The sequence below is a fragment of the Rasamsonia byssochlamydoides genome (assembly GCF_041956645.1).
Source record: "Rasamsonia byssochlamydoides strain NRRL 3658 unplaced genomic scaffold VTN77scaffold_9, whole genome shotgun sequence".
In the NCBI taxonomy this organism is placed as follows: Eukaryota; Fungi; Ascomycota; class Eurotiomycetes; order Eurotiales; family Trichocomaceae; genus Rasamsonia; species Rasamsonia byssochlamydoides.
In genome coordinates, this window is record NW_027192392.1 from 239,662 (window position 1) to 265,642 (window position 25,981).

The 25,981-nt window shown below is 50.6% G+C and overlaps 8 protein-coding genes across 8 annotated transcripts; 6 read left to right on the forward strand and 2 right to left on the reverse strand.

The window, feature by feature from the left end:
• Positions 1-1,280: 1,280 nt before the first annotated feature.
• VTN77DRAFT_9521 (uncharacterized protein) lies at positions 1,281-2,615 on the reverse strand (the record flags this gene model as incomplete). Its single annotated transcript, XM_069426139.1, has 4 exons — positions 1,281-2,169; positions 2,228-2,300; positions 2,366-2,479; positions 2,600-2,615. The coding sequence occupies 4 exons, from the start codon at positions 2,613-2,615 to the stop codon at positions 1,281-1,283; spliced, it is 1,092 nt and encodes a 363-aa protein (XP_069280644.1).
• Positions 2,616-4,152: 1,537 nt separating this feature from the next.
• VTN77DRAFT_9522 (uncharacterized protein) lies at positions 4,153-6,276 on the reverse strand (the record flags this gene model as incomplete). The annotated part of the gene is made up of 4 exons (XM_069426140.1): positions 4,153-5,616; positions 5,855-6,098; positions 6,160-6,195; positions 6,254-6,276. 4 exons carry the CDS (start codon positions 6,274-6,276, stop codon positions 4,153-4,155), a joined length of 1,767 nt encoding a protein of 588 aa, XP_069280645.1.
• A 286-nt stretch (positions 6,277-6,562) lies between these two features.
• VTN77DRAFT_9523 (uncharacterized protein) lies at positions 6,563-7,865 on the forward strand (the record flags this gene model as incomplete). The annotated part of the gene is made up of 4 exons (XM_069426141.1): positions 6,563-6,603; positions 6,666-6,831; positions 6,902-7,567; positions 7,614-7,865. The coding sequence occupies 4 exons, from the start codon at positions 6,563-6,565 to the stop codon at positions 7,863-7,865; spliced, it is 1,125 nt and encodes a 374-aa protein (XP_069280646.1).
• A 560-nt stretch (positions 7,866-8,425) lies between these two features.
• VTN77DRAFT_9524 (uncharacterized protein) lies at positions 8,426-11,043 on the forward strand (the record flags this gene model as incomplete). Its single annotated transcript, XM_069426142.1, has 4 exons — positions 8,426-8,524; positions 8,579-8,696; positions 8,755-10,269; positions 10,397-11,043. The coding sequence occupies 4 exons, from the start codon at positions 8,426-8,428 to the stop codon at positions 11,041-11,043; spliced, it is 2,379 nt and encodes a 792-aa protein (XP_069280647.1).
• Positions 11,044-13,355: 2,312 nt separating this feature from the next.
• VTN77DRAFT_9525 (uncharacterized protein) lies at positions 13,356-14,862 on the forward strand (the record flags this gene model as incomplete). Its single annotated transcript, XM_069426143.1, has 2 exons — positions 13,356-13,857; positions 13,910-14,862. 2 exons carry the CDS (start codon positions 13,356-13,358, stop codon positions 14,860-14,862), a joined length of 1,455 nt encoding a protein of 484 aa, XP_069280648.1.
• Positions 14,863-17,959: 3,097 nt separating this feature from the next.
• Positions 17,960-19,006, forward strand: VTN77DRAFT_9526 (uncharacterized protein; the record flags this gene model as incomplete). Its single annotated transcript, XM_069426144.1, has 3 exons — positions 17,960-18,522; positions 18,584-18,873; positions 18,933-19,006. 3 exons carry the CDS (start codon positions 17,960-17,962, stop codon positions 19,004-19,006), a joined length of 927 nt encoding a protein of 308 aa, XP_069280649.1.
• A 3,070-nt stretch (positions 19,007-22,076) lies between these two features.
• Positions 22,077-24,763, forward strand: VTN77DRAFT_9527 (uncharacterized protein; the record flags this gene model as incomplete). Its single annotated transcript, XM_069426145.1, has 4 exons — positions 22,077-22,452; positions 22,517-22,546; positions 22,602-24,572; positions 24,636-24,763. The coding sequence occupies 4 exons, from the start codon at positions 22,077-22,079 to the stop codon at positions 24,761-24,763; spliced, it is 2,505 nt and encodes an 834-aa protein (XP_069280650.1).
• A 260-nt stretch (positions 24,764-25,023) lies between these two features.
• On the forward strand, positions 25,024-25,509 carry VTN77DRAFT_9528 (uncharacterized protein; the record flags this gene model as incomplete). Its single annotated transcript, XM_069426146.1, has 1 exon — positions 25,024-25,509. One exon carries the CDS (start codon positions 25,024-25,026, stop codon positions 25,507-25,509), a length of 486 nt encoding a protein of 161 aa, XP_069280651.1.
• Between the last annotated feature and the right edge of the window lie 472 nt (positions 25,510-25,981).

A 25,981-nucleotide genomic window follows, 5' to 3' on the forward strand; every position in this document is an offset into this window, starting at 1 on the left:
ACATTTAATGACTGAGAGTACCTTCAAGGCAGTTCTAAAAAAAAAAAAGAATAATCGGTGCCGTTTTCCTTCCTCTCACAGTCTCAATTTTAATTCTCCCTCCGCCTTCTTCTTCTTCTTCTTCTTCTTCTTCTTCTTCTTGTTGCTCTCAATTCTTGCAGTTTCTTTAAATACTCTGATGATGACGCCGAGCCGTGAACTCTGTGATGCTCCGCAGTCACGTACTTGGTCCTGCTAGAGACTCGACTCGATGGATCCGCTCAGCGGATCATGGCCATTATCTTCCCATGCTACTCGACCTGCGCCCGAATACGTACTCGTGGCTCCTGTAAGATTTCGCCCGTTCCAACGTTGGAAAGAATGCAATCTGCTAGTACACGGGATTGGGATCCGATCCCCTCCCTCGTCAAGACTCGCAGTAAATAAACAGGTCATGCCAGAGCTTACCAGTCCAGTCGGAACTGCTTTCATTCAGATAGAATGTGTTCAGAGAAACGGGTCGACTCACACCAACGCCAACGCCAACGCCAGTGAGAAACCTGCATCTCTACCTAGTTAGATCTAGAATAAAAGCAGGTAGCTACCTAGCTACCTATGGTAATTCTGATACCGAAACTACATATGTTACACTACACTGTCGTGTCACTTTAGAAAAAAAAAAGCATGCATAGATGTTATAGTTTTGTCCATGCATGCTGCTGCTGCATGCTTGGTGGGGAAAGCTGGGGCGGGATAAAGACTGGGTATATCGTTGGCCTACATGTAATGTGTGGTAAGAACACTGTTGGTGCATATCTGTTCATTAAAAAAAAAGACACAAACAAAGAAAGAAAGGAGAAAGAAAAAGAAACAGAAAGCTGCTCGCAAATGATTACCCATTTAGCTGAATCCATCCTTTATTTCTATTCACTCAGATATTACTTAGTACTCCTGTATATAACAAGGCAAAGACAACAGATATGGACATGGATACAGGTCTTCGACCCAGTGTCTCAACTTCCTCGAGATTTCCTAGCGAAAATATTAACAGTTATTCTAACCCAGTCAAGCCTTCCATGACAATAGCTTTATGAATGAAATCAAATCGTGCCAAAAAGGGAATATATATATATATATATATATATATATCTCCTTCAAAACTCCGAATAACATGCTGGTCCTCCCAGTAGTTGGTTGTAATATATCGATATTAAGATATCAAGCAATACACGCGATAATAATTTTGAAGAAATGTTACCTTCCAGAGGCAGGATGATATAGATAGACATTCACAGGACGACTTACGGCAGCGATGGTAATCGAGGGAGCCGTCGCGGGACCCTCAGCGTTGCCAATCGCGTTCTCAGCTGCACAAGGCCCGCCTTCAGCTTCTGCTCCAGTCGGCGATCACCCTTGATCCTCAACCATATCAAAACAATGACCAGGATCGCCATGTCCCACAGGATCTGCCGCATGGCGACCCAGACAAGCCACTTCAGCCACGCCCACAGACCGGACCGTCGGCGGTTATGATAGAGTGCGCGCGACTCCATCTGTTCGCGGACTGCGGCTATTTCGGCGGTCATCTTCGTCAAGGCCTGCTCGACTCGCCGCCTCCATTTGCGGTCGGATATGGATATATCTCTATCTCTCTGCGGGCCGCGGCCTATCCTCCCCCTTGTTGATCGGTCGTGTGGAGGTATATTGTTATTGCTTTCTTCTTCATCTTCATCTTCGTCGTAGGGAGCGTCCCGAGCCTCTTGATAGTTCTCCTCTTCGTCTTCATCTTCATCTTCATCCTCATCCTCAGAATCCTGCAATTCCTCCTCTTCCGGCTGGCTGACAGGACTGAGGACCCGTAGCCTCGAGTCTCTTCTGGAATAACCCGCTAGATCATCATCGCCATTGTCATTTGGGTTCGAACGACTCATCCGCTCATCGATACTTGCGTAGCGCGGTTGCGGTTGTATCTCAGACGCGATCGGCATTCTCGCAGGCTGCGTCGGACTGGAAGAGGAAGATGACGATGTATTCGACTTGACTTGATCCCAGACAAACTCTAGCTCAGCTATCAGCTCGCGAGCCTCAGCAGTCTGCGACGCATATCGATGCATCGTATCAATCAGGGTCGTGATGTACCGCCGTTTCGCTTCGGTACGAGACAGCCCGCGTTGCGAGTACCACGAATCCCTAAATCGTGCCGTTAGAGAAGGGTTCTATCCACGAACTATAGCATCCAGCGATTTACCATTTCTCGCGTTCGGCTTGGACATCCGCCCCATCCCCGACTGGACGTTCCATGATACCTTCAACATCTCCCTCTGGATGCCGAAACAGAATTAGCCCGGTCGTTCGACATTTCTAACCATCAATGGAACCAACCTACCCATGCTCTGTTTGTACAATCCATACAGTTTTAGCCTTTCCGCCGCCGGTGGCCTGGCGGTGCCCGTCCGCGGGATCTTCTTGACCGTGTTGAGAGCATGGACGAAGACTCGATCTATGATATGATATCATCCTTGGTAAGCTTGTGGACACCAACAAGCTCCGGATAAAGCACATATGTAGAATATTGCTGGGCCTGCAATTGTTATAAGGCAATATCTGAAATAATACATACCGATAGAGTCCGACATTCTGAGCTACGATATTCCTCCCTCTTCATCAGATTAAGTGCCGGTGCGACCCGCACAGATGCAGCAGTGGAGCGACTATCAATACAATTGCAGAAAGAATGATATCGAATGATATCGGAGGAGCAGAGAAGAAGAAATTGGCGAGCTAACAAATCAAAAAGAACGGAAATCGGCCAAAACTAAGGGATGGATTCGAGGCAATCTCCGCCGACACTGCTCTCCCTCGTGTTTCGGAACACGCGACAGACGCAATGAGAGCAAGCACAACAACGATCGCAGAGACAAGCCCTGTGTCTCACTGGCAATCAGAGTCTTGCAAGGAATTGAATTGGCCACAGGCCCGATCTCCTAGGAGCCAGATTTCGGGTCCGATCGTTTGGTGTGGAGAGAGGAGACGGATAACTCGTGGAGGACCGCGGGCGACTTTGAACCGCGGCTGTTTCGACTGTTCCCTTTGCCTCTTTTGGCATTATTTAATGGGGCTCGCCCTCATGCTGCCCGTGCGGAGTAGCCGTTAAGACCCGCAGCAGCAGTTCATTCATTCATTCATTCATCAATTAATTGCGGTAATTCGTTCCTACAGTATGGAGTACAGAGTACGTTTTTCTGCTTGTGCACCTGCAATGCGTCATACAACAAAGGATGAGATTCTTCGAAGGTTCACAGCTTTCGAATCTTATTTAAGTGCGTCATAAATAATCAAAGACAGTTAAAAATCCCGCTCCAAGACCGAGCTACACAATACTACCAACCTATTCATGCGGGCACAAGAAACTACTCCCCAACGAGGACTTTTTTTAATACATATGATGGCTTGCATTTCATATGTTACACAAGTTGGCATCGTTTCTCTCATCACACACACTGTTTCATTATGACCGAAGCTGCCCCCATAGATACCAGCTCATCCTCAAATCCACATCCCAGTGAAGTCTGGTTGAATTGCACCCCCCATGCGCTGCTGAGCAAAGAAGACAACAAGACAAGAAATGCTAGAACTCCAGGCCAGGGAAACACTACCGGGCAAAGAGACGATGTGCAGAATAGAGCAATTTGGAGGAGGGGAGCAAGTCAAGTCCATTGAATAAAGAGCAAAGGACAAAGAAGCAAGCGGATATCAATCATCTCTCATGCCCGGGCATTCCCTTCCTCACCAGATTATCTTCCATGTCACACAAGTTCCTAATTATTCATTCCTTTTTTTGTTCAAAGCTGCGCCACGTAGAAAACAAAATAATATGAAATCATTTGAAAAGCGTAACGCAGGCCTAACCCCTTTCAACTGGTCAAAGCTGAACGCCAGAGTGCCCTTAAACGAGATGAATACAAAGACAATTTGTGTGGTCTGTGCATCCGGCATACCCATTCCACTGCAGATGTCCGTGCTAAACCAAAGGAAGAGAGAGAAAGATCAAAGTACGCAGCCTCCCAGACATAAATGTTCATGCTCGACGGTGGTTCAACCCCATTCACCTGCGAGGCTAGGCATGCAGATACCGGGTCAAAACACCGCTACTGAAGGCGAGCCAGGAACCACCTAAGTCGCAGGCACACCGGTAGCTTGAGAAGCACCACGACCACCTCGCAACCCGCCTCGTCGATTGTTGTTGTAACCGCGGTTGTAGCCACCTCGGCCCCTGGGTCCTCCGTAGCCCCTGCCCCTGCCGCGATTCCTGTAGCTACCGCGATAGCCATCCACGCTTCCCTGACCAAAAGTCTCGATATTCTTCTTTTCCTCTTCTCCGCGCCGCTCACGATGCCTTATACCCTCCTCCCGATCACGAATTTCACTAGAGATGTTGTCAAAAAAGGACGACGCCTTGTTGTAAGCAGGTCCAGTCGGCGGGACGGGGATCGTCTCTTTAGGGCCTTCGGTAGCAGTTCCGTTGACCGCCTTCTCCTCGGACTCCCGCATGGGAGATCCAGAAGCAATAGCTTCCTTCACGAGATCTTGCTTGTTGAACTTCGCATTTGCGGATTCGAAATCAAAGTCGGTATCAGGGACCTCAATCTTCTTGCCGGGGGCGTGATGCTGATTGCGCTGACCGCCACGACCGCCTCGCGGACCCTGAGGGCCCCCACGCGGGCCGCGGTTTCCATCGTATGGCTTCAATTCATTCAACTTCTTAGTAACCGTCTCGACAGTGGCATCGTTCTGCGGCGCCTTCTTTTGGGCGTTTGGTTGAGGAAGTTTCGCCATCGCAGCAGCAACGGCAGCGGTTGCAGCACGAGTGGCTTCCGTAATGGCTGCTTGTGCCGTGCCCTGAGATGACGTGGCCTGAGAAGCTGCACCTCCAGCCGCGCTAGTAACGGACTGGGTGGCGGTGGCTGTAACGACCGGCTTGGTGGTAGGATTTGAGATCGGAATGGCTGGCACAAATCGATCGTTCTTGGGGCCAGACGGTGGCACCTTAGATGGCGTCTGAGGAGCTGCTGTGGCTGACGAGGAAGCAGGGGCTGGGACTGGTCCTGGTTTGGTAGTAGCTACATTCGGCACAGTAGTAGAGGCAACAGTCCCTTGTGTAGCTTCCGATACGGAGGGTTTGGTCTCGACAGGCGGGGTTGGAACATTCTGCGCTGCAGCAGGAACAGGGGTCGCATTGTTGCTAGCAGGTTTGCTGCTAACCTTGTCACTGACGGGAAGCTCAGATGTAGGTTTGGGAACGTTTGCAGGTCCTCCAGCGGGCGCACCTGGGCCTCCAGGGCGTTGCTGTTGGCCTGGTGGTCCAATAGGTCCTTGCGAAGGAGGGAATTGTCCCGGACCCTGGGGGTATCCATGTCCAGGGGGTGGATACCATCCCGGGGGCGCACCATAAGGAGGAAAGCCAGGGCCCGGAGGATAGCCAGGAGGACCGAAGCGCTGCCCGTAAGGTGGATAGTATCCTTGGAACGAAGGAGGTTGCTGCGGATAGCCAGGAGGTGGCGGTGGACGAGAGACCTGATGTTGCTGCGGAGGTTGCGATGCCTGAGGAGCCTGAGGAGGGCCGGGGCGTGACATGCTCTAGAGATTCACATGGAGGTTAGTAGGTAAATCTCATTTTGAGTAGATTATTAAAAGCTGTTGATGGTTTAAACGTTCGCCACATCAGAAGGAAGGCAACGGAAAATATCCACACGAAATTTTTGCGCTTTCAGAACAGGTCTGTGAATTTAAATCCGTAGTATTTCATCATGTGGCCGACTTGGCAAGTCGGCGAAAACCAGAGGGGTCGTAGCAGGGCGGGGGATTTGAGACTCACCCCAAGTATGGCAGGGTCATTTGGCACTTGCGGAGGCTCTGGTTTCGGCTCCTCCTTTTTCTCTTCAGCGATACTGATATCCTTCACATCACTGCCCCGGAACACGATGTATTCGTAGACGCTGGCGGATGGAGGAATCTCCTCGGCAGGATTGCCTCGTCGCCCTTCGGTACCATAAGACACGACATTTTCGAGGGCAATAGTCGACGCTTCGGGGTTGATTTCATGTAGTGTTCCAACGTAGCTGTGACGATGGTTAGCTGCACGTCTTGTGACTGCTTCTGCGGGGCTTTGTCACAGCATACCGGATATCGCTCTTCGAGATCAGGTTAAACCGTTGACTGCCAACTGTTAATTCCGTCCAGTTTGCATCAAGCACAACGAAACTAAGAGACAGACCCTATAAGATGGTTCATATCCATGATGGCTGATTTGCGCGCTCCCGCGCCAGGTAAAGGAAGGGGAAGAAGGGAACGAATGGAGATCGTAGCAAAGCGGATGAGGGAGATTGATGTGCGCAGATGTGCTGGAGCTAGACTAAAGCTGTTGGTGGTGGAAAATCGTGGACCTTGCGCTACGGTGGCCGGTAGGCGCCTAGTGGGCAAGCCAAGAACGTTCCATTCTTTGCATCTACCGCTTTGATCACCTGCCGTTGGGGTAGTGAAGTAATATGTACAGAGTAATTTCAGTGACTCACAACTCTCCAACATGAATCTTTCTTCGCATCGTGAAGATTTCTTCCAGACTACGTTCGTGAATACTAACTGTGAATTTCTTTTCTAGTTCTTCGTCTTGCTAACTTCTCTTCCAGGGCCTCTTTGGAGGAAAGTAATCGCAAAGCGGCCAAATCTCGAAATACAAATGGAAACCCCATAAAACTCCCAAGCAAAATCCTCGCTATTGTGGCAGACCCCTTAAACGACGGGTCAGTTTACGTCGCAGAGAGCGCAGGTACTGTGAGGAAGGTTGTGCTTGAAGTAGGTGCGCAACCTTCAGACTCGCTCTTCAAGTGTAGCCAGACTAAATCAATGGGACCACTCTACGCAGACAGGTGAAACTGCTGCTCTCTACAAGGGGCCTACTGCTCCCTTGACAAGTCTCTCTTTTAGCCCAAATGGCAAACTCCTCTTTGCTGGTTGTTGGGACAAAACAGTGTGGAGCTGGGATGTCCACACAAAGCAGCCAAAGCAAAAATATGAGGGTCACTCTGACTTCGTCAAGTCAGTGATTTGCGCCAGAATCAATGGCCAAGATGTCCTGATCTCTGGCGGAGCAGATGCCAAAATTATAGTATTCAACATTGAGAGCGGGGAGCGGCTCCACGTCCTCAAGGGCCACTTGAGAGGAATCCAAGATCTCAGTATCGATCCCTTCTCTCTGGAGCAGGATTCTTCCAGCATCGTTCTGTACTCTGCTTCAAGTGACCGGGAGATTCGCCATTCTCGCATTCCACCTGACGCCAATGATCTCAGCAACTCTACTCCCCTGATCGTGCACGAAACCAGTGTCTACAAGTTATTCTTCGATGCTGATGGTGATCTGTGGACTGCCTCCGCTGATAAGACTGCTAAATGTCTGGAACGAGAGAATGGCTGGAAACCTAATTTAGTTCTCGAGCATCCTGATTTTGTCAGAGACGTCGCAGTGTATGAGCAGGGAGGTTTGGTTGTGACGGCCTGCAGAGACGAAGAAGTTCGAGTGTGGAACAGGGCGGTACGTTTTCCAACCCTTCTTCATGTGACTGCTCTGACTTTATTAGACTGGTGAGCTTTTCCATACATATTCCGGTCATTTTGAAGAGGTCACCGGTATTTTGCTGGTCGGCAGTACTATTGTCAGCGTCAGTATTGACGCTACAATCCGACGGTGGTCTCTCAAGCCTGCTGACCTCCAGCGTGCTCGGGAGGAAGCTCAGAATAAGAAGATCGAGGAGGAACAGCCAAAACAAGTGTCCATGCTCACTGAAGAAGAAGAACGTGAGCTTGCAGAGCTCATGGCAGAGGATGAATGATGAATGAATCCATGTACGAGACTGTCTCCATGTGAGAGCTGATGAAATCATGAACTTATGGTCCTTTGCATATTGCATTTCATGGTACTCTGAATGATAACGAGCTTTGTAGCTACACTCTTGTCCAGTACCTTCGACGTTACCTAGGTAGGACGCAATCGATGAGCCTGCTTACATAAGAGTCACGTGGCGGGGTTGATGCACCCATGACGCATTTCCGCATTAATTAATCGAAGACGGCGGGACTCGAGCGGGTCTTGTCTCATGCCGGGGAGGTATCTTCGTAACAGAGGTACCAGACAGCCATCCCCAGCACAACGCGTATTGCCGACTCACCGTCAAATTTCTTCATGGGGAGTTGCCTTGGGGCTCTGGACGTGCTATCTGGGAAAATTGTTAAACCTGTGTATCGTCGTTTACATTTTCGTCGCAGGCAGCTACTGAGGCTGCCCCTCCATAACCGGACGTACCTACCAGTACTCTCATCACCCTCTGAGGGCGTATCATATCCTTGGAATTTTAAGAGTCATAGAACTCTTTGGACGCGTGCTTCTCTCAATATGGCTGGTATATCCGATATCCACTCCGACGAGATCGGGTCGGGGACGGAATCCCGGCCTAACCTCGTGAACCGGCTCCACGAAAGCCGATCGCCATATGTAAGTTGCGAGAGGATGTTGGACTGGTGCAGCAGGAAGATAACAAGATGGCAGGTTAGGGGTCACATGCACAATCCCGTTGCATGGCAGCTCTGGGATTCCGAAGCAATCGAATTGGCAAAGAGATATAACCGGCTTATCTTTCTCAGCATTGGCTACTCTGCATGCCACTGTCTGTGCCCCTATGCATGTATCCTTGACTAAGACGCAATGTTCTGACCTGAAATTAGGGTGTCATGTGATGGAAAAGGAGTCCTTTATGTCCCCAGAGGTTGCTTCGATACTCAACGAATCATTTATTCCAATCAAGGTCGACAGGGAAGAGAGGCCCGACATTGACGACGTATACATGAATTACGTCCAAGCCACTACAGGATCCGGGGGTTGGCCGCTGAATGTGTTCCTAACCCCAAACCTAGAGCCTGTCTTTGGTGGCACGTACTGGCCGGGTCCGAATTCTAGCTCGCATGCTCGCCTGGGGAGGGAAGGCCCTATTGGGTTCCTTGATATCCTGGAGAAGCTGAGAGACGTCTGGAAAACACAACAGACAAGATGCCTGGAGAGCGCCAAAGAGATTACGAGGCAGCTCAAAGAGTTTGCGGAGGAAGGAACGCATTCCCAGCAGGGGGAACGAGAGGCGGACGAAGACCTGGAAGTTGAGCTTCTCGAGGAAGCTTTCAAGCACTTTGCCTCCCGATACGACTCGGTGAATGGGGGATTCGGGCGCGCCCCCAAGTTCCCTACACCTGCGAATCTGAGTTTTCTGCTTCGCCTGGGCATGTACCCCAGTGCCGTGTCGGATATCGTCGGACAAGAAGAGTGTGCGCGGGCGACGGCAATGGCAGTCAATACTCTCATTAAGATTGCTCGCGGAGGAATTCGGGATCATATTGGAAACGGCTTTGCTAGATATAGCGTCACGGCTGACTGGAGTCTGCCTCACTTTGAGAAGATGCTCTATGATCAGGCCCAGCTTCTGGACGTCTATGTGGACGCGTTTCGGCTAACTCATGAGCCCGAGCTTTTGGGTGCTGTGTACGATCTCGTTAGTTATCTGACCAGCTCACCGATTCAGTCGCCAACGGGTGGCTTCCACTCTTCTGAGGATGCCGACAGTCTGCCCACTCCGAACGACACCGAGAAGCGTGAAGGTGCATTCTATGTCTGGACCCTGAAGGAGTTCAAGCAGGTACTTGGACAGCGCGATGCAGGGGTTTGTGCCCGTCACTGGGGTGTCCTGCCGGACGGCAACGTTGCTCCGGAGAACGACCCTCACGACGAGTTCATGAATCAGAATGTCCTCTCTATCCAGGTCACACCGAGTAAGCTCGCCAAAGAATTTGGTTTGAGCGAAGAGGAAGTCGTCAAGATCATCAAGACTGGGAAACAAAAACTGCGAGAATACCGCGACAAGACCCGGGTGCGTCCAGATTTGGATGACAAGATCATCGTGGCATGGAACGGGCTGGCAATCGGTGCTCTTGCGAAAGCCAGCGTCTTGCTAGACGACATTGACAAGGCGAAGGCTGCACAGTGCAAGGAGGCTGCGGCAAAAGCAGTCAACTTCATCAAGAACAATCTCTTTGAGCCATCGACCGGTCAGCTTTGGCGTATCTATCGTGACGGCAGCCGAGGCAATACGCCTGGATTCGCCGATGATTATGCGTATCTGACGAGTGGACTTCTCAGCCTGTACGAGGCTACATTTGACGATAGCTATTTGCAGTTTGCAGAGCAGCTTCAACGTAAGTCCTGTTCTTCTCATCTGCTATTTTCTTCTGCTCCTTTCATTCTGTCAATTATCTAAGATTTCTCTTGTTTTCTTTTGTCGAATCTTCATCGTAAAGAATGGCGCTGACAATAAACTTCCAGAACATCTCAACACCCACTTCATCGCCCCTGGACGAGATTCGAACACATCTGCCGGTTACTATACCACATCGTCGACTCCCATCGAAGATGTACCAGGACCCCTGCTCCGTTTGAAAGGAGGCACAGACTCCGCCACGCCGTCCGTGAACGGGGTGATTGCGCGCAACCTCTTACGTCTATCAGCGCTCCTGGAGGATGACAAGTACCGGACTCTTGCGCGACAGACCTGCAACGCCTTCTCAGTCGAAATCTTGCAGCACCCCTTCCTGTTCGTGGGGCTCTTGGACGCAGTTGTCGGTCTTGAGATTGGTATCCGGAACATCACGGGCGTTCTCTGCACGAGTGACACGTCTGCGTCGACAGTCCCACTCACAGAGGGAGTGGTCGGTAAGGCGGACGAGAGTCTCTCCGGGAAGGATCTCGTCATCAAGAAGATCCGGGCCGAAGCGAGCCTCGCAGCCTCCACGTCCACCGCAGCGGTAGCACTCGTCGACGTCCGGCCCTCACCAGCGGATGCAGACGTCCAGAACCAGTCACGCTGGCTGAAGTCCCGAAATCCGCTCTTCAAAGACCTCAAGCCGGGAACACCTCCGAAGAATTTCCTACTCATCTGCGAGGTGGGAAGTTGTCGAACGGTGGAGCTGTAGAATTTCTTTCTCCGTTGTAAGGAGAAGGGGTTTAGACTGTGTATGTATGTATGTTCTTTCTATTAGGATTTAAGCGTCTCAAGGACAAGAGAAAACGTGCCCTGGATTTGACTCGATTATTGGAATATCCGTTTCGAGATGTTCTCTGTCGGTTGAATATTGTATTGTATCAATGACAGATCTTTCTGCCTTTTTCCATTTCCCTTTCTTTCTCTCTCCCCCCTACAAATCTGGTCTCTTCTAGGCGCTCAGTCCATGACAGTAACAAAGACCTGGTGTCCCCTCTCATTTATATAGTCCCATCTACAGCTGCTCTTGATATAATCTGTCTTGTCAAGAGTAAGGACAAAGGGGTTCGGCCATCCCACCTCACTACCTTGGTCTCATTTCATGCAGCCAAGATTACCACTGCCATTACGATGGAGTACATACGATGTCCATAGTCTTGTCTTCAACAATGATTACTACTGTATGTACATGTAACTATGCATTATTATTATTACGGTCTCTGCCATCTTGCTTGATGGCATCTACGGGTCCAAGTTGACTTCTGGATAGGCCCTGGAAGTAGGCATCTTCGTGGCTTCGGCCCGTAGTGAAGCGAGCTCCATGTTCTCCGAATTCATGACCACGTAACGTCCGGACGAGGGCGTGTAGTAGGTCCGGCCAGCGGAGCGGCTCCGCTGACGAGCAGCCTCGATGCCCAGCAGTCCGTAGATGGTCGGCGCATTGGCGACAAACGCCTCGAAGAAGATCTCCACATTGGCCACGTTGTGCGACTGGCCGGCACGGTGCAAGGCCACCAGGTTCAGCAGGAGTCGGGTTAATGTCACGGCCACGATGCTGAATCCGACGAGGAACAAGACAATCAATCGGATCTTGTCCATCAAGGGTCTCTGGATCCGGAACAGCACCGGGAGAGGCAGAGCGATGAGCATGAGGTCGGTGGCCATGTTCAACGCGGAGAAGACGATCAGCTGGATCGTGCCGCTGCTACAGTTGCCTATATGGTTCTTCTTAACTTGACGCGCGTTCCGTTCGTTTCATGGGGTCGACCATACCTGGATCTGGAACCACCTGCCAGTAGAGCCGGAATGGGTGGCAGTCCACGAAGGTGACGACCACCGAAACGACGAAGGTGACGGCCAAAGTGGCCCAGTACAACTTCACGACGGTGTCCGTCCGGAGTCCTTGGAGAAGACGCTGTACCAGGCACATGACAACGCACTTCTGAAGCCAGGTGCTGAACACATCAATCAGTATGCGAAGAGGTCGATCAAAAGGTCGATCGTATACTTACTACACAGTATAGAATACTCGATTGACAATGGTCATCTTGCTTCCAACCTCCCGATGGTATATTTCTTCGGCAGTGAAGTGATGCTCTGCTCCAGAGACACTGTTGGTGCCCCAGACCAGGGCGACGTGTTCCATGGTCGCCCGGAGGAGGACCGAGATGATGGCTGCGATGGTGAAATAGCCACTGAGCTCCAGTCTCTGATGCCGGTATTTCGCCAGCAAAAGCCGAAGAAGCATGATCGCCACCGCGGACCCCGTCAGGAGCCAAAGAACAACCAACTCGGTGTCGCGTTCATCCATCGTGATGGATTAGATTACATGGCAGCGGCGAGAGGAGCAACGACTCCCAGGAATGGCATGGGTTTAAGTGCTGTTTACCACAGTCAACAACCTTATTGTATAGCATTTAGGCATGTGGCATCTGACAGGCATTATTCCTTAGCGTTGACATCCTGTCCAGGCTGGCGATGATAAAGCCCTGGCTGCGTCTGATGATGGGCAAGCAACTTTCCTGAAGCGGTAAGAGGCACCGACGTAGTAGGAGAGAGTACCAGTGTCGCCATACTACCTAACTAGTAATGATTTCTCATCAGCATGACTGCAGAGGAGAAGCTTTCTCTTATCGTTCGTCTGGCATTAGTTCTTGGGCGAGGGGTTTAGTGAAGAGGCGATCTTTCCCAAAGTAGTAAGAAGCCTTCGCTGGACAAGGGTTCAACCGTGTGCTGTTACATCGACCTTGCTGATCTGCGATATGCCTCTCGATTTCGATCAGGAGGCAGATTATCTCTATGCTTGCGCCAAGTGTACTCCGTAAGAAGCTTAATTCCTGTCGACCCTTGTCTGCTGGTGTACTAATTTTCTTGTTCACTAGACGGCCTGATTGCCCCCGTGCTCACTTGCCGAATTCATAAGAACATGCTCTTAGACCATAAAGGATTTCCTCGCTCGCTTCATCTGTCTTGAATCTTTCTTTCGTGTCGAGCAGGTAGAGAAGACACCACCTTCATGGCATAATGGCGAGCTACGTGACCCCTGGGTTCAACTCGCAAGTGCGCCTCGCGTATGCTGGTCCAACTGGGATGACGGTGTCGTGGAATACCTTCTCCCACTTGCCACAGCCGACCGTCTGCTATGGCCGCCAGCCATGGGCCTTGACCGAGTGCGTTTCCTCGAACATCTCGGTGACGTACAACACGTCGCTGACCTACAACAACCACGTCACCATCTCGAACCTGGAGCCGGACACGACCTACTACTATCTGCCCGAGCCTCTCCTCTTAGGGGACTCGCCGGACTCGCCCTCCGTCCCGTATCAATTCCGCACCGCCAGACCGGCTGGAGACCCCACGCCTTATAGCATTGCTGTCGTCGTCGACCTGGGCACGATGGGACGCATGGGGTTGACGACATGGGCTGGAAAGGACGTTTCCCCGAACAACACGCTGGGACCTCACGATAACAACACCATCCAGTCCTTGGCCGCTGTGGTGGACCAATACGACTTCCTGTGGCAGCGTATGCAGACTTCTTCCTGACAGTTCCCATTCAATGGCTGACAACAACTTAGCGGGCGACTTTGCTTACGCCGATTACTGGCTGAAGGAAGAGATTGAGGATTTCCTTCCCAACACCACCGTCGCGGACGGCTACAAAGTGTACGAGTCCATCCTGAACGATTTCTACGACGAAATGACGCCCATTACCGCCCTGAGGCCCTTCATGGTCGGCCCGGGCAACCACGAGGCCAACTGTGACGCCGGGGGAATGAAAGATCCTCAGGAGAACATCACCTTTACCGACAGCATCTGCATGCCGGGCCAGAACAATTTCACCGGCTACATCCACCATTTCCGGATGCCATCCCCGGAGTCCGGGGGAACCGGGAATTTCTGGTACAGTTTCGACCACGGGATGGTCCATTATATCCAGCTGGATACCGAAACCGATCTTGGCCACGGCTTCATCGGCCCCGATCAGACCGGGGGAGTCGAAGGCTACCACACGGGACCGTTCAACCGGAGCATCGATGCCCAGACCGACTGGTTGGAAGCCGATCTGGCCGCCGTCGACCGTCGAAAGACGCCGTGGGTGATTGTCTCTGGCCACCGGCCATGGTACCTTTCGTACGCCAACGACTCCAAGACCATCTGCTGGAGCTGCAAGGACGTGTTTGAGCCGCTGTTCCTCATGTACGGCGTGGACCTCTACCTCTCCGGCCATGCGCACTTCTACCAGCGTTCGGCCCCGATCGCAGACGGCGTCATCGACCCGAACGAGCTGAACAACCCGTCAGCACCGTGGTATATCACGAACGGCGCCGGAGGGCACTACGACGGTCTCGATGCCATGGCCAAGCCGCCCGCCCCGTACCAGCGCTTTGGCCTGGATACGCACGATGGCATCTACGGGTGGTCGAAGTTGACCTTCCATAACTGCACGCATTTGACGCATGAATTTGTCGCCTCGAGGAATGGCACTGTCTTGGACACTGCCACCCTGTTCAAGGACCGAGTGTGCTAGTAGAGTCGTGATTGTCATCTGCATATATATATATATATATCCTTTGTTCTGAATGTACATACATACATACCTTTGTAAGCTATTTGCATAGGCATAAGCAAGCTATCTATCTATTTTTATCTTGGGCATTTTGGCAGATTTCGCAATGAGCTTCGGTACAGCAAAGAAACCCTATACATAGATATCTAGATTAAAAAGACCCAGAAAATAAGGATAAGAAATAATAGTAGTAAGAAAGAGAAAAAAGAGGAAAGGCAAGGCTAAAAGGAATAAAGAGAATAGAATAGGGCGTATAGGATACGTACTACCTCTACCTCTAGCATTAGGATTACCAAAAGGAGTAAGAAAAAGAAGAACCATTACAACTGAGGATATTTAGCAGTGAACAGAGTAAGCAAAGGGGTCCAATCATTAATATTATTATTATATACCCAGCAAGGACGCTCCCGTAGCACTGCGTAGATATTATTAGTAGCTTTGACTCTTCTCGGATCAAATTTGCAATTTTGATAAATATTATTGGGCTGGCAATCAGATTAATAATTTCAACATTTGCAGCAACCACTTACTTGAGTCCAAAAAGTGACAAAAAGTGACCAAAAAAAAGGCAAAGTGTTGGAAACAACGGCTTTCAATCATGATGAGCGTGATTCTTAAGACTACTGCAGTAAGTAGGAGGATTTTTCAAGATGTTTGCCTATTTGCCTATATTAAGTAATAATAATTATCACGGTCTTTTCTCTACTACTGTAAGGAAAAAGAAACCAACTTTAAATTGACATTGAGATGAAAACTCAAGAAATTGATATGTACTGTACATACTGTACATAAATTATAAGTTGCTCCAAATTCTATTTTTTTTTTAAAAAAAAAAGGGTATTTATTATTGTGGACAAAACGATAAAGTAATATTAAAAGGGATAATATTAGACTATTTCCTACGTATATATAGCTAAGAAAAAAGTCAGTGTCAGTAGCACAAAGAAACCACATACTACAGTAGGGATGTGATTTTTCCTCTTATGGAATTTCCTGTTCTCTAGTATGTAGAGTACAGAGTATAGAAGCTGTTGTCTCTGAAGGGATATGTATTTTATAAAGCGTGGATTTTTTTTTACTTTTTCCCCTTTCTTAAAATCATTGACCTAATTTAGTTTCCATGTCCGTTAGGAACCAGGCAATCTATTGAGGGACATCTTGTAGTCCAGACCAGTCTGGAAGAAAAACCGTGTTAATTAGTTGAAAACTTGAACTTGACCGCCTGTCGGGGTTCCTCATGTGAGACAAAAATATAATAGTCCGTAAACGGCGTTGCCGTCAGGTGATTCGACTCATTCAGCAGTAATACTCCGTACGGAGCTCCGTACGGAGCATTAGTGGAACTTCATCTAATCTTGTCTCCTGCGTAGCGTTTCAGCTTGCGCACTGAGCACTGCAAATAATGACACTGACCCATCGGGCGTTTTCCACGGCGGTGGATGAAACAAACGGGCAGGGCTTCTCGGAGCTTTGCCACCAGTGACAAGCGAGGCGTCCATCTCGAAACGCTCAAGATCTCCTTGCCGTCCCCACTAGCCGCCGTGCCAATGTTGCTTGGCGATGTGGCCGGAAACTACTCCGTACTGAGGACTCCAGAAAGCAATTAATATTGTTATTATGAAGCTAGTCACCTGTTGGGATTTTTGATAACTAATTAGTTATTATTATTCAGCAGTCGAGACCGTTTCGATCCGGTCTGGATCTGGAGAACGGCTGCTCGGCTTTTAGCGCTCTTCTTCGGCCCGGTGAATAATGAAGAGACAACCCCGCAGCGCATCAATTCCCTAAATGGTCAGCAAGACTTGTGGTCCATGGTTCACAGGTCCAGATTGTCGGTGATACTGTCTTCATAATTAATGTCTTCCCATCGATTGTTCTAGTACTTTCGTCCGCTCAGCACCTTGTTCCCGCCATGATTCTTCTGGCAGGAAATAATAATAAATTATTCTGGTGGGAAATAATAAATGAAGGGTCCAAACGCCAGGGGGTGCCGTTGACCAGCCATCAAATGGCAGCCCGTGCGTGCCTGGGCTGGCTTGCAGCTAAGCATGTCGCTAAGGCAGGGGCCAGTCAGCGTCGCGCACGCTGCGCAAGGGGGAAATGAGCCCCACGATGCAACGCAATTCATCAATTATTCCATCGATCACTGCTCCTCCATCCTGCACATCAATCTGTGATCTTCAGCCAGAGGCTCTCCAGAATCATTCCTTCAGGCTTCTCTGAGACAAAGATGGACTGCAGACTAATTCAGACGTGGGGTTGCACAGAACTGTGCTCTCCATGTGGCATTCTATGCAAGACACCCGCCATCCTCGAGTATGTACTCCGTAGAGATTAGATCAAGGTTGGTCGCCGTAATAAGCAATATGGGATGAAATAATATCTATGAACAGTAACTACCTAGTATACTCCGTATCGTACAGAGTACAAAGAACCTCACGTCTACTCCGTATGTCCTATGTCCTGACTCCTATGTCTTTGTCTACTCCGGAGTATGTCGACTAAATGCTACGTTCGAGACCTCGAGCTTAATTTTCTGGAGGAAATTATCTTCTGGCGCTAATTCATTTGTAGTCTCTATCATTATTACCAATTGGGGCGTTGGTTATTTCCACATCACGAACTAACACCGGCGGCGGGCATCCACCCTCCCCCTATCACTCGGATCGCTTGCCGGCCTCCCACTCTTTATTGCTCCTCATCTTCACCGTCGCTCTCTCTGTCTCTTTCTTCTCTTCGTCAATCTTCTCTGCTTCATCACTTCTTTCTCTTCCTTTTTGTTCATTCCAGCCTCGTCAACGCTGTTCACTCCTTTGCAGTGTTGAGAGGCCAGTCACTCTTTCAATACCACTATCGCACGTCCTCAGCAGTCGATCTGCGTCAGCCAGACTTTCTCTCCAGGAATTTCATCTGCGTTTAATCAGCCTCCGTCCGCTGTATATATCGCTTCCTGTGGAAGTGGTCTCTGCGCCAGTTGATCTGTTGTGTATATATACTTCGTGCACATCTGCCTATTGTCGATATCACGTCTTTTGTATAGACGAGAGAAGGAGGGAAAATGCGTTCTTCGATCCTCTTGGGCGCCTTGGGCGCAATTGGCGCCATCGCCGGTCCCATCGACAAGCGCGTGTACACCACTGAGATTATCGTCATCACTGTGACCGAGACCGTCACTCCAGGAGAACCCGCTACCGCTACCGCGACCTCAGCGGCCACCATCAACGCCGCTGAGTTCTACCGTCACAGTTCGGTTTCGTACACGACCGTCTTGACGACGTCCACCCCTGAGCCAACCTCCTCATCCTCTTCTTCTGTGGTCGTCGTCACGCCAAGCGAGACTCCCGCTCCTGCTCCCGTGTCCACCACGGCACCCTCCGTCTCCGTCTCCTCTGTCACCTCTGTCTCCTCCGTTGCCTCCGTCGCCTCACCTTCACCCTCCCAGGTGTCTACGGTGTCCTCCGCGGCCCCTAGCCCAAGTGCTGCCAACAGCTACCAGGCGACCATCTTGTATAACCACAACATCCACCGTGCCAACCACTCTGCCGCTGCTCTCACCTGGTCCAGCGACCTCGAGGCCAGTGCCCTGCAACTTGCCAACGGCTGCGTCTATGAACACAACACGTAACCACCCCTCTCCCTTGCCATTCGTTCCCTGAATACAAATCTGACCTGTTCTTGATAGTGACATCAACGGAGGCGGATATGGCCAGAACATCGGCTACGGTATCCCCGCCGACAACATCGGAGCCATGATCACCAACCTGATGTACAACGACGAGTTTGGCTACTTCGAGGGCCTGTACGGTCAAGCCAACCCCGACATGTCCAACTTCGACCACTGGGGTCACTTCTCGCAGATCGTGTGGAAGGGTACCACTCAGGTCGGCTGTGCCACCGTCGTCTGCAACTCTCTTGGGAATGTGGACTCCAGCGAGCCGCTCCCGTTCACTGTCTGCAACTACAGCCCGCCTGGTAAGACCGGATGTGTTCTTCGATAAGCGTCGAGTAAATTGCTGACATGCGAATTGCAGGCAACTACGCTGGTGAATATGCCGAGAACGTCGGAGAGCCTCTGGGCCAGCCTTACTACTCCGTTCCCGAGTAAACTTACACAGTTGCTCCCCGTTAGTTTCTTGCGTGTATTCTTTGCCTCGCTTCACTCTGGCCTGTTGAGGAGGTGCGGTCATACCTTTCACTTGTCAAGATCCGTTCGTACATGATGTGATGCCGGTATGACCGTCCCGACTCTTCTACGATGCCGTGGCTGGCAATCTTGTTTCCGCCGTGCGTGACGCGCCCCTTTTCACTCTTTCCTTTTTTTTTTCGATGCTGGTTCCCTTTTCTTTTCTTTTTTTTTCCGCGCTGGTTCCTGGCCGATCAAGCCGGGACTGAGTCGAGTCAAGTCGGGACAGCAAGCAAGAGGAGAGTCGCACAGTCAAAACCGAGACTCGATCTCCCTTACTTCGCTTCGCTTCACTTCAGTTCAGTTCACTTGTTAATATTGGCTTGCTCGGGGCACATCTGAACCCCGCCTTGTTTTCTTCTTCTCTTCTTGAAACAATATCTTTTTTCTTTGGGGCTTCTAAGAACACCACCATCGTAGGCAGGCAATAGAGTTTGCAAAACACAAGTTGTGGTTTGATGTATGTGTCGACTTGATCAACGATTGGAGAGTAACGTAGCGAACGGGTTGGTTTCTCAGAACTGAATGATATTGATACGATAGATCTTGGAGCCGGAGTTGAGGTAGGTAGATAGATATAGAATTCTACCTCCAGTAAGTACCTACCTATCTGGGTAGGTAATAATAATGTTCCGGAGAAGTAGAACCAGGAGGCCGGTGGTACCAAATAAGGAAGGCGCGAAGTGAACCTCGGAAGAAGTCATAGTTCGACCACAAGTGAAATATAGTGAAGGGAAATAAATCCTTAAATGTACGTAAGTTCTTTCTCAATCCTTCTTTTTTTTCCGCTTATGAATACTTCTATACCCAACTCTTGGTGCCGTTATAGGTAGGTATCTCACCACATTATGGAATAGGAATTGCACATGATCTCGATAAGATAGAATTAGTGAGAATATTGGAAATTGAATTGATTGAGTCTCTATTTATATATATTGTAGGATTTTCCAAGAAAATAAATCAGTACCTAATTGTTTGAATGAAGCCACGGATGGATTCGATTTATTCATTGCACTTCTTTTCCCCATTGTCTCTTTTCTGTCCTTGTGGTAGTGCCTAGAGGTCTTCGACAGCAGACGTTGCAGCCTGGTTCAGTAACGGAACTTATTTCCTACAATCACTCCTGCACCTAAGTACTCTGAACACATTTCATATCTACTGTATCGTCATGTTTTTTTATTTTCTACCTTGTCGCTATCAACTTGACAAGGGCAGTACTTCTCATGTCGAAAAAATCGATTAAACGAAAAAAACTGGATAGATATGCACACATACTTCCAAAGACGACACAGTACATATGCTGAGGACTTGTGATGGTCGGCCAATCGTAGCTGATATTATGGGTTGTTAAGCTAAGGGCGATTTACGTGACCTTGCCTCTCGTTCAGTGGGTGGATTTCTTCTCCTATGAAGGTATGTGGCCGGATTCTAGCCATTAGGTCACCTGTTGTCACAAAATTGGGATGTTCATCAACCTCCAACAAACAACATCAACCACGTCTCTCGTCTGAAATCAAGCCCATTGAATACTGACGGAGGTGATCGGTGGATGCAGTCAAAAAGCCGAGATGCCGAATAAGATACGAGGTCTTCCGGAATCTGATCTCTTATCTGTTTGTTCGTGCCCAATGGGACTCCCCCGGTTATGCGAACCTGGTGGAATGGATCCATTCTCCATTGACCCTTAGGTAAGATCCCAAGGTCCACGGTTGCCACGGGGATATCACGTGACTAACTGCGGGGCCCCCGGTCGATCTCCCTTCGCCCGAACGTCATGGAGAAGCTTCGAAGAAAGAACCAACGGGCACGTCCCCGCCTGCATCACGACCCAGCACCACCACCACCCATCCATTCCAAGGTTCATTCCATTCATTCCCTTTGTCAGCGTTCGATATTGCCACTCTCTGGATAGAGGAGCCTTTCAGTCATAAACATTCTGGAGTACCTGGAGTACCACGTACGGAGTACTCCGTACATACTCCGTATAGATCGTTCGACTGTGGACCACTTGGCGGGGGAATATCCCTCCATCCAGAACTAATATATTAATATAATAGGTTACGTCGAGCTTCCTAGTTTCCGGAGCTGGCTATTACCGGACAGACGTCAAGGGCTGCGACCTGCCGTCTTCAATAGCCAGTCTTTGCAGGCTTCCCCCCGTCTCTCTGAATAATCACTGACGGCATCTCCGAACGACATCCCCTGCATTATAGCCCCCAGGCAGGGCACGTGTGGTCGCCATTTCTTTATCTATTATTTCTCATCACGTCATCACTTCATCTTTCCCGAATCGGAAGAAACTCGCCTCGGGCGGAAAATCGATCCAGCTCGAATAGTGTGACGACCTAACAATTTCCTCCGCTGGACCGCAGCTGTACCGGTCTTCCCTCGTGCTCTGTCTGGCCGAGCATATAGGTGCTTAGACGCCTAGGTAGGGGTTTGTTTGGCTACTACGGCTAAGTAGTCAGTCATCTCCGTTGCTCCGATCGACTCCACGCCGGCCACCGACGCCAGCGACCTGCAGGAGGTCCACCTTTCGATCCGATCTAAGCGGATTAACGATCATTGTAAGTGTAAGCATATTGTTTCTTATCATACTGAACAGAAATCCCTCTCCCTCTGTCAGGCTGAAACCTCTCCGCGTGGCTCCGCGGCTCCCCAGACGGCGGGGTTGCAGTTCAGCACCGGTGGCCTGTTCCCTTATATATCCCCGTGCTTTCGTGGTCTTCCCTTTCTTTCCCCGTATCTGTATACTCACCAATCTCTCTCTCCGTGGTCCATTTTCTTTTGTTCCGACTCCAAATTATCATGTGATTGATCTCTATCCATGCCGCCTTACTGTCAACAAGACTGCCACTATTTCTACCGCAGCGCTTTGCGTCTCTTGTCCATACCTACGTTTCTTGCTTGTCGATACGCTTGATATTGATCACGTTTCATTGAGTCTGTTGGAACCATGTCTTACTCTTCTCTCGCAGTCCGTGCCCTCAACATGTCCAAGCCGCCAGGCGACGCAATTCTGCCATCCAGGCTTCGACGCGCTTCTGAGGCTGATATGTCGAACCCCAATGGCACGGCCCCCACGGATCCCGACCACCGGAGTCATACGGATGCCGCAGGCGGTCACAGCTCGACTACCAAGAAAGGCATCACCTTTGCCAACCAAGATTCGCTTCCCAAGCTCCCCATCCCAGATCTCGAGAGTACTTGCCAGAAGTATCTGGAGGCTCTGTATCCCTTGCAGACCCCGAGAGAACATGAGGAGACAAAAGCGGCGGTACAAGAATTTCTGAAGTCAGATGGCCCAGAACTCCAGGAAAAATTGAAGAAGTATGCCTCGTCAAAGACGAGCTACATCGAGCAATTCTGTAGGTGGCATCATCCCTTTTTTTCATGGAGGCAATCGAGCATCACGGCTGACGTTCCCCAAAGGGTATGATTCCTACTTGAATTTCGACAACTGTAAGTCCGTCCTTTCTCGCTTGCTTGTCAAACAGAGGTCTTAACCGGAGGCTAGCCGTCGTTTTGAACCTCAATCCGTTTTTCTTGCTGGAGGATGATCCAACCCCCGCGAGAAACAACCAGGTGACTCGAGCTGCATCGCTCGTAGTCTCCGCGCTGTCCTTTGTCCGAGCTGTCAGACGAGAGGAACTGCCGCCTGACACTGTCCGGGGTAACCCGCTTTGCATGTTTCAGTACTCCCGACTGTTTGGTACGGCCCGGGTTCCCACGGAGAATGGCTGCATCATCGCTCAAAACATGAATGCAAAACACATCGTGGTCTTATGTCGGGGACAGTTCTATTGGTTCGATGTACTGGACGACAATAACGACCTGATCATGACCGAGAAGGATGTGGCGTTGAATCTGCAGTCTATTATTGAAGACGCCCAGCAGACGCCGATCCAGGAAGCGGCCAAAGGGGCTCTGGGTATTCTGAGCACGGAGAACCGAAAGGTGTGGTCAGGCTTGAGAGAACTTCTCACCAAAGAGGAGGGCTCAAATAACGCGGATTGCCTTCAAATCGTCGATGGCGCTATTTTCGTGTTATGTCTGGACCACATGGAACCTTCCAGCACGGCGGATCTGTGTGCCAACATGTTGTGCGGCACGAGTGAGATTGTGCGGGGCGTGCAGATTGGAACCTGCATCAATCGGTGGTATGATAAGCTTCAGATCATTGTCTGCCAGAATGGCAGTGCCGGCATCAACTTCGAGCACACTGGCGTGGATGGTCACACGGTGCTGCGCTTTGCCAGCGACGTCTACACGGATACGATCCTTCGGTATGCCAGAACCATCAATGGCCAGGCACCCACCCTGTGGGCGTCCACCAGCCCGGACCCTGCCAAACGAGATCCTCGAAGCTTTGGCAACGTCAGCACGACTCCCCGCAAACTGCAGTGGGATATGACCCCGGAGCTTAGTATCGCTCTTCGATTCGCCGAATCCCACCTCGCGGACCTTCTTCAGCAACATGAATTCCAGGTTCTCGACTTCTCCGGGTACGGAAAGCACTTCATCACTTCCATGGGATTCTCGCCGGATGCCTTTGTGCAAATGGCCTTCCAAGCCGCATATTATGGGCTGTATGGCCGCGTCGAAAATACCTATGAGCCAGCCATGACGAAGATGTACCTCCACGGTCGCACAGAGGCCATCCGTACGGTCACCAAGGAGGCAGTAGAATTCGTTAAGACATTCTGGGGCGACAATCCCCCTGAGCAGAAGGTCGCGGCGCTGAGGAAGGCCACGGAACGGCACGTTGCTATCACGAAGGAGTGTGCCAAGGGTCTTGGTCAGGATCGCCATCTTTATGCCCTGTATTGTGTCTGGCAACGGTCCTTCGATGAAGAGGCCTGGGGCAACGGCAGCGTCAATGGCAGCGTCAATGGCAGTGTCAATGGCAGTGTCAACGGCAGCGCCGAAACCAGTTCCAACGGCTACTCCAGTCCCGCCGAGAATCTTTCGAATGTCGACTCCCCCAGGCGCTCGTCCACTTCGTCAGAAGATGGGCTTTCTTCCAATAGCTACAGCAACGCGCGCCTGCGACCGATGCCGACCACACCGGCCATCTTCAGTGATCCGGGTTGGGACAAGCTCAATAACACAATCCTGTCCACGTCAAATTGCGGCAATCCATCTCTGCGGCACTTTGGATTCGGTCCCACATCCGGTGACGGCTTTGGGATTGGCTACATCATCAAGGAAGACTCCATTTCGATTTGCGCGTCGTCCAAACACCGCCAGACGGCCCGGTTGATGGATACGCTGGAATCGTACCTGCTGGAGATCCGGAAGCTCCTGCGGGCCACGAGCCGCAAGACCATGAGTCCACGGACCAGTCGAGCGAGGGAAATGGAAATGATGTCTGAGAGAGGAGAGCATCGCCGGGGCCGTCTCATCCGTCATGACACCAGTGGTCAACGGGGTACGGAAACGCCAACGACGGACAGCGGAGAGGTGGAGGATGATGGGATGGGTGGATGTAAGTGACACACCTGCCATTTCTATTTATGTCGTTTGATGCGTGCCACTGACCCTCCACCAGATGGATTCTTCGATGCGGGGATGCTGCTGCACGCGCTCAAGGGCGTGCAGGCCGATCGGGAGCGCGGAGGCGACAAGCCTGCCAGGCGACGTCCAGTCGGAAAGAAGCTTCGACTTGCCGAATACTAACACCCTCGGATTCTATCCACAACGGCCGTTGACCGTGTATTGATACCTGTTCTTCACCTGTCAATTGTATATAGGCCAAAGCGTCATGCCTACATTCGAAGATTCCCCCTTTTGCCCCTCTTTTTTGTTCCCTCCGATTGCCAATCATGCCTTTTCCGTCAAATACCCGTCGATACCAGGAATGCACATGCTTTGGATTCAACGTCTGAATATATTTTGCCTGTTGTATATCGTTCTACCAGCCGACAGCGTGTCGGACAATGAAATATTGTGCTTGGTACGGTCGTAACATGATCATTCTCTTCGAAAGATATTATTATATCCAGGAAATCAAGAAATGTATCAATACGATAAGATTCTGCGCACAGATGACTGTTGTGGGGCGCTGCCGATCGATACCTGGCGTCATCTGTCTCCTGCGAGCGATAATCGTTTGCTGTGTGCAGCGGGGATGTTATCTTATCTTGACTGTCAATAATATGTTTGTCTACCTCCGATCTATTATTCTCCCGTATTCATCACCGTTACTCAACCGCAGTCGCAGTACTGGATCTAAGTTAATGGGAGGTGGTTCTCCTCGTCCTCCTGTCAGGGCCTGCGGATGTCATGCAGCGGCCATGACAGGGGTTGAGAGCCTGAGATCTCACAGCAGTGCATTATCCCTGTTCTTCGATCTACGGTACGGAATGCTGATCACCCGGTCATCATGTCAGAATCCTGATATGACGACACGTCCATATTATTAGTAGTCTACTATACGAAGTAGATATCGTGCAGTAGGCTAATAATGGCGTGGAGATTGCGAAAGTGATTCGTTCTCTCTGTGCCTCTACGACCCATTGTTTCCGTCCTCTTTCTCTCTTTTCTTTTCTCCGCCGAAAAAACGCCTTCCAGCCGTCGAGGTCGACTCCTTCAGCCGTGGTCGACCGTCGATCACGCTGATGCAAGCAGAATGCAACTAAAGCGCTGGTGGGGGGTTGGCAGTTGCCATTGGTTAGCACGGGGGGGCTGTCATGGCTGGATTGCCGCCGGCAGCATTGGGCAGAAGCAAGGACCTCAAGTCCTCACCTTGCTTAACTTTGAAGTCTCCTGTGCACTGCCAACAGGACCCACGAGCTCGATCGGATATGATGGGCCGCTCGAGTCACCTCAACCACCAACAAGGGCGATCCCGCCTCCTGGTTGGTTCCAGGCTCCCCCCCCCCTCCCCCGACTCCA